General features: G+C 35.4%; 1 protein-coding gene across 2 annotated transcripts in view; it reads left to right on the forward strand.

Moving 5' to 3' along the window:
* The window catches only part of LOC143256264 (serine/threonine-protein kinase unc-51-like), a 43,765-nt gene extending 33,525 nt beyond the window's left edge, over positions 1 to 10,240 (forward strand). The window contains exon 4 of one of the 2 annotated variants that reach the window (XM_076513241.1): positions 10,148 to 10,240. In XM_076513241.1, the coding sequence (XP_076369356.1) occupies positions 10,148 to 10,225 (78 nt within the window). In that variant the 3' untranslated portion in view covers positions 10,226 to 10,240. Of the gene's footprint in view, positions 1 to 2,669; positions 3,696 to 10,147 lie in introns of those variants that run through there. The other variant, XM_076513242.1, reaches the window with a different exon arrangement.
* The last annotated feature ends 3,290 nt before the right edge of the window (positions 10,241 to 13,530 follow it).

The following is a 13,530-nucleotide window of genomic DNA, read 5'->3' on the forward strand; positions in this document are numbered from 1 at the left end:
ATCTTCAGTGAAGTTTTTGACATTGGTTAACAAAATGTTTAAAGTTGGTAGCTTATCAGTGTACGCGATATAGTTTCTAAATACAACAGTCAAAAGCCACCTCTAGCAGTATTTACATTGTCACAAAATACATATGGCTAATAAAACTTTTAGTCGGGACTCGTTCACTTGGTTTGGAGGTACTTAAACAACAAAGGTCTAAAATGTCTTGTGTGCTTAACACGTGAATTCATGCGAGTTTAGATTCAAATGTGATATCTCACGGAACACTGTATTATTTCTCATATAGTAATCTGGAACTGCTTTTATCAGACTTGATAAAACACGTACCGAAAATAAACAGAATAAGTAAACAACAGCTGTACATGACGACAGATGGGGGTTTAAGGGAGTTAAAGGTGGACACTTGATTATCTTCCAGTAAAGTTCGTGACGCCTCTGTACAATGTACGACGTCAGAAATGCTTACAAAACGTTCAAGATAGAAAAGCACTGTGATATAACTAGGAAAGGAAAATGTATCTCAGAGTAATGTCGAAATGCAGTTGAGGGGAGGCCACATAGGTTCAAGATAGGAGAACCAAACACCACGTGTATGTAATATATACTGAGGTTCAAGATAGGAGAACCAAACACCACGTGTATGTAATATATATATACACTGAGGTTCAAGATAGGAGAATCGAACATCGCGTGTGAGATATATTTAGGTTCAAGATAGGAGAACCGAACATCGCGTGTATGTAATATATTTAGGTTCAAGAGGGGAGAACCAAAGACTATGTATATGTAATATATATATATATATATATTTAGGCTCAAGTCCATGTGTATCTAATATATATTTACGTTCAAAATTAAAGAACCAAAAATGTATGTAATACGAATTTAGGTTCAAGATGGGAGAACCAAAGACCATGTATGTAATATATACTTAGGTTGAAAAGGGGAGAACCAAAGTCCACGTGTATGCAATATATATATAGGTTCAAGAGGGGAGAACCAAAGACCACGTGTATGTAATTTATATATTTAAGTTCAAGAGGGGAGAACCAAAGACAACGTGTATGTAATAAATATATATATATATATATTTACCACGTGCATGTAATATATATTTAGGTTTGTGATAATGCAAACATTATTATAATTTGGTATTTTTCTTTTAGTTTTACATATTTTACAAATGTGAAAAGTGTAAATACCTCAGTATGATATGTTATGTTTTAAGTAGTAATATTACTACTATTCACAAAGCTTCACAAGGGTTATGTGCACTACCCGCCCCTAATTTTGAAGTGATAGACAAGAGAAAGGAACGGCAGCTAGTCAACAACAAACATCGCCAGTGTCGTGATTAGCGAGATTTGATTCTCAATTAAAATCATAAATAACATACCTGTTGCCCAAGATGCGGAGCGTCATTTTACGGAAACGAAAGCGCGAACCTTAAACCCTCGTTTTTCACAGACCAAAAACGTAGAAATTAATAGTAGTTGTAATGCATCACTTGTAATAACTTAATAACCTTTTGGGTCTAGCATGGCCCGGTGGTTAAGGTACTGGACTCGTAATCCGAGGGTCGTGGGTTCGAATCCCCGTCACACCAAACATGGGGGCGTAATAATGTCACGCTAAATCTCACTATTCGTTGCTAAAAGAGTAGTCCAAGTGGGTGGTGATGACTAGCTGCCTTCCATCTAGTCTTACACTGCTAAATTAGGGACGGTTAACGTAGATAGCACTTGTGTAGCTTTACGCGAATTTCAAAAATGAAAACAAAGAATAGCCTTTTCAGAATTTTTTTTTACATAATAATCAGTTAAATCAAAGCAGTGCCACAGTGTTCTAGACACATTACTGCAACTGGTTAAAAGTATTTGCACAGGCAATATTTATGGATAAAAATTCTGGTTAGCTGCTACTTCAGAAAATAATTTGTATCACGTAATGGCTTCAACTCTGTGAGTATTATAGAAACACGTCGCTGTTTTTGTGTTGATTTTGTTTCTTCTCGTGAATTACTAAGTGTGAAAATTATGGGGGATTAACGGTATCCCGCAAAATATCTGTAGTCAAATTAATGTTTATTGCAACAGTACTTCTTTAATTAATTAGAGGGTTTCTAAAATTGTACAAAAGAATTTTGATAGCAGATATCGAAATCGTAAGTTCCCTTATCTTAGGCCTAAAATTAGTTAAGCCTATATTCCATAAAGTTGTGTTTTTTGTGTTTTTTCTGCTTTCGTTTAGGTAGGCCTAAACTTTACTGTACTTAATACTTTCATTAAACAAAATTTGAAAATTATTTTACGATCTGACTTTAGAACTTTTTGAAAGCTTTAATAAACTTTTATTACTTTCTACAAAAATATCTACTGAAGTGTATTTAATCTGTTGAATGTGCGCACATTTTCAAAACAAACCGTATCTGTTGTTATAGGCTGTGATTGTTATGATCACCCGTTCATTTCATGCATTTTTGTTTTAAGACGTTCGTTTGTTACTTAGTTACAAAATAGATTATCTGATAATTTTTACGAATAAATGCAAATTAAAATTGGCTAAACGTATCTAAGTTACAAATGGAATTGTCTGTGCTTGGTCAAATAATCCGTGGAAAGGTTTGAATACAGATTTTTATTAAATATCTTCTTACATGTGTCCAGGAAAACAAAAAAAGTACTGCAGATGCGGAACTGGCTAAATGCCAGGATGGAGACCCCCAACCCCCACAGAATTAAGGTGTTGTCAGCCAAACTAGTGACTAAAAGGATAGCAGACAGCTAACAGCATCCACTGTAATAACGGCTGTTTTGCCCAACTCATTCAACTAAAGAACCATATTGACAGCTGCTTTTATAATACACTTGCAGCTGAAAGTGGGAAGCGTATTAGCAGTATCACGTTTCGAACCTTAGACTGTTCGATACACAGCCCCATCACATTAACGGACACGAGAGAGGAAGAGACCTTAAATGTTGGAAAAGCTGTTTTATTAGGGATGAAGTTTTCTCATGTGAAAAACAGAGATAAAGAACTTGAAAATATGACAGAAATGACGTAAGAGGCACGTGCTGTGTTGTAATCACGGCGCCGAAAATGTGGCATGTGTCCGAAAACAAAGCTTTTTTTTTTTTTAATGTGAAATCATGAAATAAAACAATCGGTAAGGAACGTCCTGGTAACTTGCTTCAATAACTGTTTCATTTCCCTTTTCCCCTTGGATACACGCGCGCCCCAGCTCTGTGACGTAATCATTTGTTTCGTTATCTTTACATATACAGGTTTCAACTGCCATATATCAGGTAGTGTTTGAAGAAGCATTGACAAGAAAGTATTAGTTTCATGTAGGACTAACTCAAAATTAACGAAACTTATGGTAATGAACACCATATGAATTACACAACTCGTTTGTTTATTGCCGCTTTAATAACCAGCTGATCACTATGTCAGATAAGTTTCGTACTGGTATTATGTAAATGGTAACTTTATAAATTAGTATTGAAAGAAACTCTTAAGTCTTTCAGTTGCGTTAATTGGTAAATAATTACACCTGTAAGGGCGTATAAAATTGTATATGATATAATACGCCACTTAGTGGCTCAACTGTACACTCCAGAAGTTATAACGCTATAATTCGGCAATCAATCGTCGATAAACCACAAATAGCTTATTGTGCGTACAGCTTTAGGATAAAAAAAAAAAAAAAAAAAAAAAGATCAGGTATGGCCAAATAGCGTGTTTGTAGTTCGTGCTCCGTTACCATTAAAAAAAATATGTATTTAAAACCACTCTCGCTCTTTGTGGTGTTATAAGGGTGTCAGTCAATTACCACTATTCGATTACGTCAGCGGCAGGTGGTGTTGACTGGCGCAATTATATAACTCTCTAGTAGTTTTGTGCGAAATTCAGCAAACAATAATTAAACAAACCTAAAGAAACTTTGGTAAAGCAAACGTACTTTGTGGCCCACTTGTTTGAAAACGTTCAGAACTGGTAAGACCGGTGTGCTAGCATTGATGGTGTTCAACCGAAACCGTGATCTGCGTGTTTGGAGTTTTTCTGGAAAATAAAGATGAAATTGCACAGCTGAACAAGTGAATAATACATAAGTACAGTCTCCATTTTTCTTTTTTTTACTAATTATATCGGCTTTGATACAGAATAAATTATTTTATCATATAAGTAATGACTTTAAAATATGTTATAGCTACCGTGTTTCTCCGAAAATAAGACAGGGCTTATATTAATTTTCACTCCAAAATATGACACTAGGGCTTATTTTCGGGGGATGTCTTATTTTGATATATTAAAAAAATGAAGTTACAAAGTAAAACTATTAAACTAACCATTTAAAATAAACTATTATTAAACTATTAAACTAACTGATTAATACTTAAACAAACTAATTAACTAACTATTAAACTAATTAATAAATTATTATTTTTTTATTTCTTTCCTCTTCCTGCCACTCTTAACTAGGGCTTATTTTAAAACTATCCCCAAAAATCACACTAGGTCTTATTTTATGGGTAGGTCTTATTATCGGAGAAACACAGTATAAATGTGCGTGTGTGCATGGATGGGATTACAGGGAAGTGGGACTTATTGCTTCCCCCCCATTTTGTGGCATACAGTATTCACAATGGCTAAATAAGTACTCCCCAACAAGTTGGCCCTAAATCCCGCCCATACACGCATATAATTTTCGTCGTTCGTTTACGCTGAAAATTAAAATATTTTTATTTTAATATTTGATCTCCTGATATTTGTGAATCAAATAACATAAAGTCATTCGTTCATACATCTTATATTTGTTTTCGTTGTTAAGTATTGTTTGGGTCTCGATTGAAAATCATTACAACTTTTGTATGTGATACGGTGTTTAACTACTTTACCAGAATGTTACTGACCGCTCTGTTTTGTTTGAGAATAAAACAAACGTAATGTGATTACTTGAGAAACGAATTAAAAAACAAACAAACAAACTTGGTTTACTATAAATATCACCTTTAACTGCTTGTCTGATTATTCGACATGATGACTTCCCTTTGTAAGAATAACTTGATTATTTTAAGGTTCCTGTCCATTGTGCGTGTAACTAGTTCTTTACAGCTTCAAACGAGGTCGTTGTGCCCGAGGAGGTAAACAGCATTCTCGGCTGGGATCATGCAGTTTTGGTCTCTGACAGAACGTGAATGAACGAGACTTACTACACACTTGCCCTTACCCTTGAAATAAATATCTGTAGTTGTTATGAAAATAGCCGGTCTTTTAGTGGTGGAGAATTCTCATAATTAAAATTTAGGGAACAATCTTCAGGCATTTTATAGTCAACACTGAGAAAAATTAGTTTGTTATTGTTTATCACTCGAGCAACCTGAATAGGTATAATAACATACAGAACAATTTAGGCCTATTTCTTCAATGATTCACATGCTTTATTTAGCTCGTCTTATTAAATAGATTACTTACTCAGTTATTATGCATCGTACATTATGACAAAATAGGATTTCAATGCTGTAGTGTAGGTTGTATATTAGTATGTTATTTATGTGTTAAACTGGTATAACAAACAAGTACGCGCAGAAGTTTAGTTTGGTTGTTTTGAATTTTAACAGAGACTACATAAATAAATCCATATAGTATTGTATGACTTTTTTTTTTTTTCTGAATATCGCAAGCGTCATCCTTCTGTCAAACATTAACGCTGTTTCATTGACATATTGATTGGAGTTGTTGTAAACGAATTTTTGCAAGGCGTACACCGGAAACGGCATACTCGAATTCAACTGGGGTATCATGTACGGTGAATCAGCAGTGAATGGGTTAAAAGCCACGTATTGTTTATCTGCGTGTAGCCTACTATTAATAACCTTGGCTGTGGGTCAGTAGATCTAAGGTTCGAGCGACGATATGCCGGAGAAAACGGTGTTTTTAGCCGCGTAAGGCTAGAGGGAAGGCAACTAGGCATCACCACCCACCGTCAACTCTTGGGCTACTCTTACTAACGAATAGTGTGATTAGCTGTTACATTATAACGCTTCCATTGCTGAAAGGGGGAGCATGTTTGGTATGACGGGGATTTAAACCCGCGGCCCTCAGATTACGAGTCGCGCACCCTAACCACCTGGCCTTGTTAGGCCTAAAACAGTGTAATTAAAAACAAAACCAAAGCAGTGACTAACATTAAACGACGAGACTTATTCTCTTACCATTCTGGAATCGCACTTTTCGATTTGTTTCAGCCTTTGAACAGCCTGGATGGTATCAAATAAAACTAAGGTCCAAGTTTTAGGTCTCAAGCTGTATTCGACACTTTGCGACCATATGTATTTATACTGTGATGTGAAACTATTAGATGTAACCTTCATTATCGACCCAGCTGAGCTGACCAGTACTAAATTGTTCGACATTGCACTTTTGTAAACCTTTCATCATACGGGCTTAATGTGAGTTAATTTGCTTCAATATTGAATGAATTTACAGTTTTATTTACCCGTGCACGAACACACTGTGCTCGAGAGTATGTACTAGGACTGTAAAATGACACTGTGTTACGGCTGGGGTCATCTGTTTTCTTATTGTGTACTGTCATGGACTGAAACATGATGATATATCATCAGCAGAACGAGAGTTTTTCGTGCACAAACAAGTTGAGTACGAGTTTTGTTTGTACCGCCTCTTTTCAGAAATACAGCTTTTAGTTTAGCAGTATTAAACAGTACGTTTCCGTTTCATATTGAAACAAAATCGTGCGTTAAGTTGATCATTCATGAGACTGTATTTTGCAGCTAAATCTAAAAAAACAAAAACGAATGTGGGCGAATGTTCCACGTATATTCGAGTTATCGCTCAAGAAACGTTAAAACTTGTTGTATAGGTACTTGGTTTATGTTCCACCATAGAACCTATTTAAAAGACTAATCGAGAAATAGAACTCTATGCAAGTATGAACCTGATGGGACATTGCAATGCCGGGGTTAAAACGTATTTCTACAAACAGTAGTATGGGCCTCTCCTTCCACAATTTTGAGATGCAACACATGAAATGACCGTCCAAACCACGGGTACGCATGCTACACACATTATTAAACATCTTTTCGATGACGTCAGCTTCATTTTTTTTTTCTTTTGATCTTCTCGCTTCGTTGATTGGTCACTCCTAGCATTAAGGCAGTCAGATTCAAACTGTTTTTTTGGTTGCTTGTCTTTATATGAGGTTTGGGCTGGTGCAATTGAATTCTTTTATCAAATTTCATGAAACTTTTTGTTCATAGAATTCGTCAAATTACTTCTGTATTCTAATTCATATAGTGAGAGTTGAATATGCTATAATAAAATTATTTATAATATGAAAATAAATAATATATATAATAACAGTAATACAATATCGCAGTTGAATGATGTATTTTACACATTGCTTGACGTGGTGCAGGTGGTGTGATGTCACTGAAAATTAATTGCTTTTGGAAGGAGTATGTGACAGCCCTTTCTGACGTACTCAGATCATAAAATTATAAATGTGTGAAATACATAATATCATTTTAAAACAAATGAATGTGGATCATTATGGGGTACCAGAGCCTTTCAGAAAGAAACCTTCAACAAAACAGACCATAGTCGTCCTAAGCAAAATCTGACGTTTTGTAATAGGAAATAATACGAGGGTCAAGAGCAAAAGCCATCCACATGCCTCAAGCAATACTACACAACATAATTAAGAAAGATCTCTGTCTTGAAAAGTAACATGTGCCATGTGTTCATAACTTGCTTTTACTAAATATACTTTGAATAATGCAAACCCCAAGCAGCTGTAGAATGAAATTAATATTCATGGTGTTCCAAAACAAGATATATCAGTCAAGCTGTTGGACGCAGTATATATAGATTTCTGTGCGAACCGATTGTTCAAACGGGCATTAGTAAACTGTCGTCTTCATACACTAGACTGAATACAGAAAGTAAACGGGTGTAAGTGGTATGTTGCTGAATCCCTCAAGACGATATTTTTGCAAAAAAGAAACTATGTTGCAGGACTATTTGTTAAAATGCATGATCGTCAAGTAGAATACGACCGGATATGTCTACATGGATTCTAACGACGTGAGGAGGCTCCTAAATCGTTTTTATATTACTTACTCAAACTCTTTAGATTCATACATATACTAGCTTTGCGTGCCAGTAAGAAATCGAAGTGTTTATATAATATATAAAACAAGTCCAGTACCCCGACCTACCTTCAGTGAGGTTTGATCACTACTTTTCTGCTCTTTGCCATAAAAGAAATACAAATACACACTGAGAAAAAAAAAATCAAATACATTCTCAAAAACATTTGATAAGAATGGAGTAACTTATATTTGAAATTATTCATTACAAATATACTCCGCACAAACTAACAATGGTTTTTATATATATTAGACCGGTTATGAGGGTTAGTAATAAACAACTTTATTATTGTCATTTGATCACTGAAACCTTGTCATTTAACATTCCAGCAGAAACTATTGAAGTATTTCTGTTTTATCTATTTCATAAGATTGTCTTAGTCAAGTGGTTGTGTGTTAAGTGGAACATTTCACAAATACAATGAGTGATGTGACCTATGTCGTTAAGATAGTTTTTTTTCACCTGTAAGCTGATGTGAGCTGTGCAGTTAAGCTAGTTTTTTTGCACCTGTAAGCTGATGTGACCTGTGTAGTTAAGCTAGTTTTTTTGCACCTGTAAGCTGATGTGAGCTGTGTAGTTAAGCTAGTTTTTTTGCACCTGTAAGCTGATGTGACCTGTGTAGTTAAGCTAGTTTGTGTTTTTGCACCTGTAAGCTGATGTGACCTGTGTAGTTAAGCTAGTTTTTTTGCACCTGTAAGCTGATGTGACCTGTGTAGTTAAGCTAGTTTGTGTTTTTGCACCTGTAAGCTGATGTGACCTGTGTAGTTAAGCTAGTTTTTTTGCACCTGTAAGCTGATGTGACCTGTGTAGTTAAGCTAGTTTTTTTGCACCTGTAAGCTGATGTGAGCTGTGTAGTTAAGCTAGTTTTTTTTGCACCTGTAAGCTGATGTGAGCTGTGTAGTTAAACTAGTTTTTTGCACCTGTAAGCTGATGTGACCTGTGTAGTTAAGCTAGTTTTTTTGCACCTGTAAGCTGATGTGACCTGTGTAGTTAAGCTAGTTTTTTTGCACCTGTAAGCTGATGTGAGCTGTGTAGTTAAGCTAGTTTTTTTTGCACCTGTAAGCTGATGTGAGCTGTGTAGTTAAACTAGTTTTTTTGCACCTGTAAGCTGATGTGACCTGTGTAGTTAAGCTAGTTTTTTTGCACCTGTAAGCTGATGTGACCTGTGTAGTTAAGCTAGTTTTTTTGCACCTGTAAGCTGATGTGAGCTGTGTAGTTAAGCTAGTTTTTTCTGCACCTGTAAGCTGATGTGACCTGTGTAGTTAAGCTAGTTTTTTTGCATCTGTAAGCTGATGTGACCTGTGTAGTTAAGCTAGTTTGTGTCTTTGCACCTGTAAGCTGATGTGACCTGTGTAGTTAAGCTAGTTTTTTTGCACCTGTAAGCTGATGTGACCTGTGTAGTTAAGCTAGTTTTTTTGCACCTGTAAGCTGATGTGACCTGTGTAGTTAAGCTAGTTTTTTCTGCACCTGTAAGCTGATGTGAGCTGTGTAGTTAAGCTAGTTTTTTCTTTCACCTGTAAGCTGATGTGACCTGTGTAGTTAAACTAGTTTTTTCTTTCACCTGTAAGCTGATGTTACCTGTGTAGTTAAACTAGTTTTTTACACCTGTAAGCTGATGTGACCTATGTAGTTAAGCTAGTTTTTTTGCACCTGTAAGCTGATGTGACCTGTGTAGTTAAGCTAGTTTTTTCTTTCACCTGTAAGCTGATGTGACCTGTGTAGTTAAACTAGTTTTTTACACCTGTAAGCTGATGTGACCTATGTAGTTAAGCTAGTTTTTTTGCACCTGTAAGCTGATGTGACCTGTGTAGTTAAGCTAGTTTTTTTGCATCTGTAAGCTGATGTGACCTGTGTAGTTAAACTAGTTTTTTTGCACCTGTAAGCTGATGTGACCTGTGTAGTTAAGCTAGTTTTTTTTGCACCTGTAAGCTGATGTGACCTGTGTAGTTAAGATGTTTTTCTTCGTTTTTAGTTCTACTCTAAAGACATCGGTAAGCGATACAGACGAGCGGAGCTTTACCAAAAGACAACTAGCCATTTTATAAGTTAGATTTTAATCAACAAAACAGGGTAATATGACATCGAAGTTCATAACTGTTATATAAAAGTCGTTTCACATTCTTTATATATATTTGCTTTTCAGTTTGTCTTCGGTATGATTAAAATCATGGATATTTCACATGTACTTCATAAAACCTAAAAATTACGTTTTAAATGTCAATAAGTGAATCGCTAACAGGCTTTAGGTTTGTGATAAAAATTATTTAACGATGTTTTAACCTAAACATTAATTTCAAGTACTATCATTAGTTGAGACTAATAACAATACATTTGGGAGAAATAAAGAACAAAAGGAATGTTTTATCGATAGAAAAGTAATAATAAGTCCCAAAAAACGTTATTAAAACCTAATAAAGACATACGAATTAGGGGCACTGACCTCTGACTTAGGTGTTTTTAAAACTTATGTCAAGCTAAGTATATCAGTAAACTAAAATGTTAGTATGATAAAAAAGGTGAAGCCAGCCCTCGATAATATTGGAGGTAAGTGTACACAAGTCAATATCAGGTCACGGTTTTGTTGCTAAGGGACACGTACCGTGTTTACTCGCTTATAAGACGGGGATTTTTCCTCGAGATTTCGGGCTCAAATTGGGGGGCTCGTCTTATAGGCGAGGTCTACAGACATAGAAAATAAATTTAGTTCACTCAGTTTATCAGATCGTTCCTCAAATGCGGAATTTCGAATTCCATTGATGGCAGTGAGGATGATGAACTTTTCAGTGAGTTTATCGGCGGCAGAGATGATGTAGAGCAGGAGGAGAACACGGAGGAATGCGACCTCTACGATGATGGATGGTCCGAGGAGCAGTTTTATGAACTCTTTGGAGATAGCGACAACGAATAATTTGAAGGCTTTTGAATTTCATAACTTGCATACTGATTTGCTGTGTTCTATTAAAGTGCAGTTTACGTAAACTCTTAATACTTTGAAGAAATGTGGTTTAAAAGTTAGCATAAACGTACTTTGATACTGAAATATGTTGTGATAAGTTTTGTGCGTTAGATTGTTCTTTGTTATGTGTTTTAAATATGAATATTTATCATACAGTAAATAAAATAGTTGATGAAATTCCATTAAACGCTTGAACACCGAGTTTGGATTTATTCATTTATTTTCACTTTTCTATCCCTTCTATTTTTCTCCTTCTAATCTGAAATCGAAATATCGTATACGAAACCCAAAATTAGGTTTCTATTAATTTCCATTTTTTTCACTTTTCTCTCGTTACCTGCTTTCCTTCCTTCGTCTTATAAACGAGTCTAAACAGAATATCGACAATCTCTCAGGTGAAGTTGGGACCCGTCTTATAAGCGAATCGTCTTATAAACGAATAAAAACGGTACTAACGAAGCGTGTCACCCAAAGACAGCTCGTGAATATACTAATGTGTTTGAAACCATAATGAAACCAATCTTGTACAATAAACTAAAATGTTTAATTCAATTCACAAAATGAAGAATTGTCAGTGAAATGCCCTTTCTTTTAACACTTTCGTCTGTAATCTCAATGATGCAAATCGTTTTATCAGTTTAGAGATTTTTTGTCACGTATTTCAGTATCGTAAAGTTGCATGCGTTATGTGTAGTTTCCATAATTCCACAGAATAATTAGTCGGGTTCAGTCTCGATCTTTCACTATTTTATGATAGTGTGCATGATTGAAGGTCCGGCATGGCCAGGTGGTTGAAGCATTCGACTCGCAATATGAGGGTCGCGGGTTAGAATCCCCGTCACACCAAACATATTCGTCCTTTCAGCAGTGGGGGCATTATAATGTTTCGGTTAATCCCACTATACGTTGGCTTGCGAATCGTGTAGCTTTGCGGGAAATTCAAAAAACAAATAAATAAACACATGATTCACTGATGACGTCGGCGAGTGTAGTTGATTAAGTTTAGCATATTTGGCTAATTAGACTTGAGGTTAAATATATATGTAAAACCGTTTTACATATATATTTTTCTCTACAAGTGGGTTTTCTCGACATCACAGACGTGAGGTTAAGTTCGATCTTTAATTCCACATTATCACATTTAAATAATCTTGTTTACTTACAAACAACAAGTGTATGAAAGTTTCATGTTGACCACATTGTAATGCAGTGTTACAGTCAGCGCGAAGATGGCGCCATCGTTAGTACCTAAAGAAGGCACATCTCATGCTGCCTAAGCAAAATCATGAAATAATCTGTTTCGTAAATTAGGTGAAATGTTGCACAGTGTAAATGGAGCATGCGCATCAGTACTTCTTTTGTTCTGTACAGGTCCTCGTGTTACTTCAGTTTCAGAGCGGTTATGCTAATAAATTCTCGGAAAAAACAAGGTAGTGTATTCTAGAACAAGTTTTCCTTAAATACCAATTCTTGTTATAATGTCATTGCTATTTTAATGCAAACGTTTTCTTCATGTTTGCATTTTATGCGAAGAAACAAAAACATGGCTGTTTAGGAAACTTAAAATGTTCGTGATTTGTTGAAACCTTTATTTCACTTACATTCAACAATGTTTGTTAACATTTTCCATTTAATCTAAAAAAGAAAATGAAAACTCTGTTGTGCTTTCAGTTAAGCTCAGGTTTACAAAAACTTTTCCTGTGAACGTTTATGTCTGGATTAATAATTTGTTTACTGCATATTTTTACAGTTCACCTGCTTGGAATATTCCATATTCTATAGCATTCAACATAGAACAGAAAATTACAGGTAGACAGAAATAGTGTTAAATACGATGTTTCTTGTCGAGTGTATCTCATGATTTGGTACATCAGTGAGAGAACGCCATTCACATACTCATAACAGTAAAATCCGTGATTCGATTCCATGCGGCGGACAGAGCACAAGTTGACAATTTATTTTGTATTCGTTTTACAGCAAAGCCATAATTGGCTGTCAAGTGGGTCCACCACGATAAATCAAACCATATTCTAGCCTTTTAAGTGCATAAATTGACCGATGACCCACTGAAGGGGGGATATTAGTTTTTGAGCTAAAAAACAAACTTAAGTCAGGTTCGGTGGTTACTGTCCCGGTACTCACTGCAAACTGATACTGATGTATTTAGGAATGCCCATATAGACGATTGTGAAGGTTTTTTGTTGTTTTGTAAAAGCAAAAAAGTTGTAAAAACTACCTGTGCTTAAAAAAACCCCATAAAACACCTTTTTAACAATATATTCTCTTTCCACACGTGTAGATACAGTTAGCTAGTATTGTAGCTACAGTGGAAATATTAACTCGTTATTGTACAATAAGTAAAATAAACCTGTAATTTGAATTATTTTGTCCACACTGGA

Source organism: Tachypleus tridentatus, chromosome 7 (assembly GCF_004210375.1).
Source record: "Tachypleus tridentatus isolate NWPU-2018 chromosome 7, ASM421037v1, whole genome shotgun sequence".
NCBI classification, from domain to species: Eukaryota; Metazoa; Arthropoda; class Merostomata; order Xiphosura; family Limulidae; genus Tachypleus; species Tachypleus tridentatus.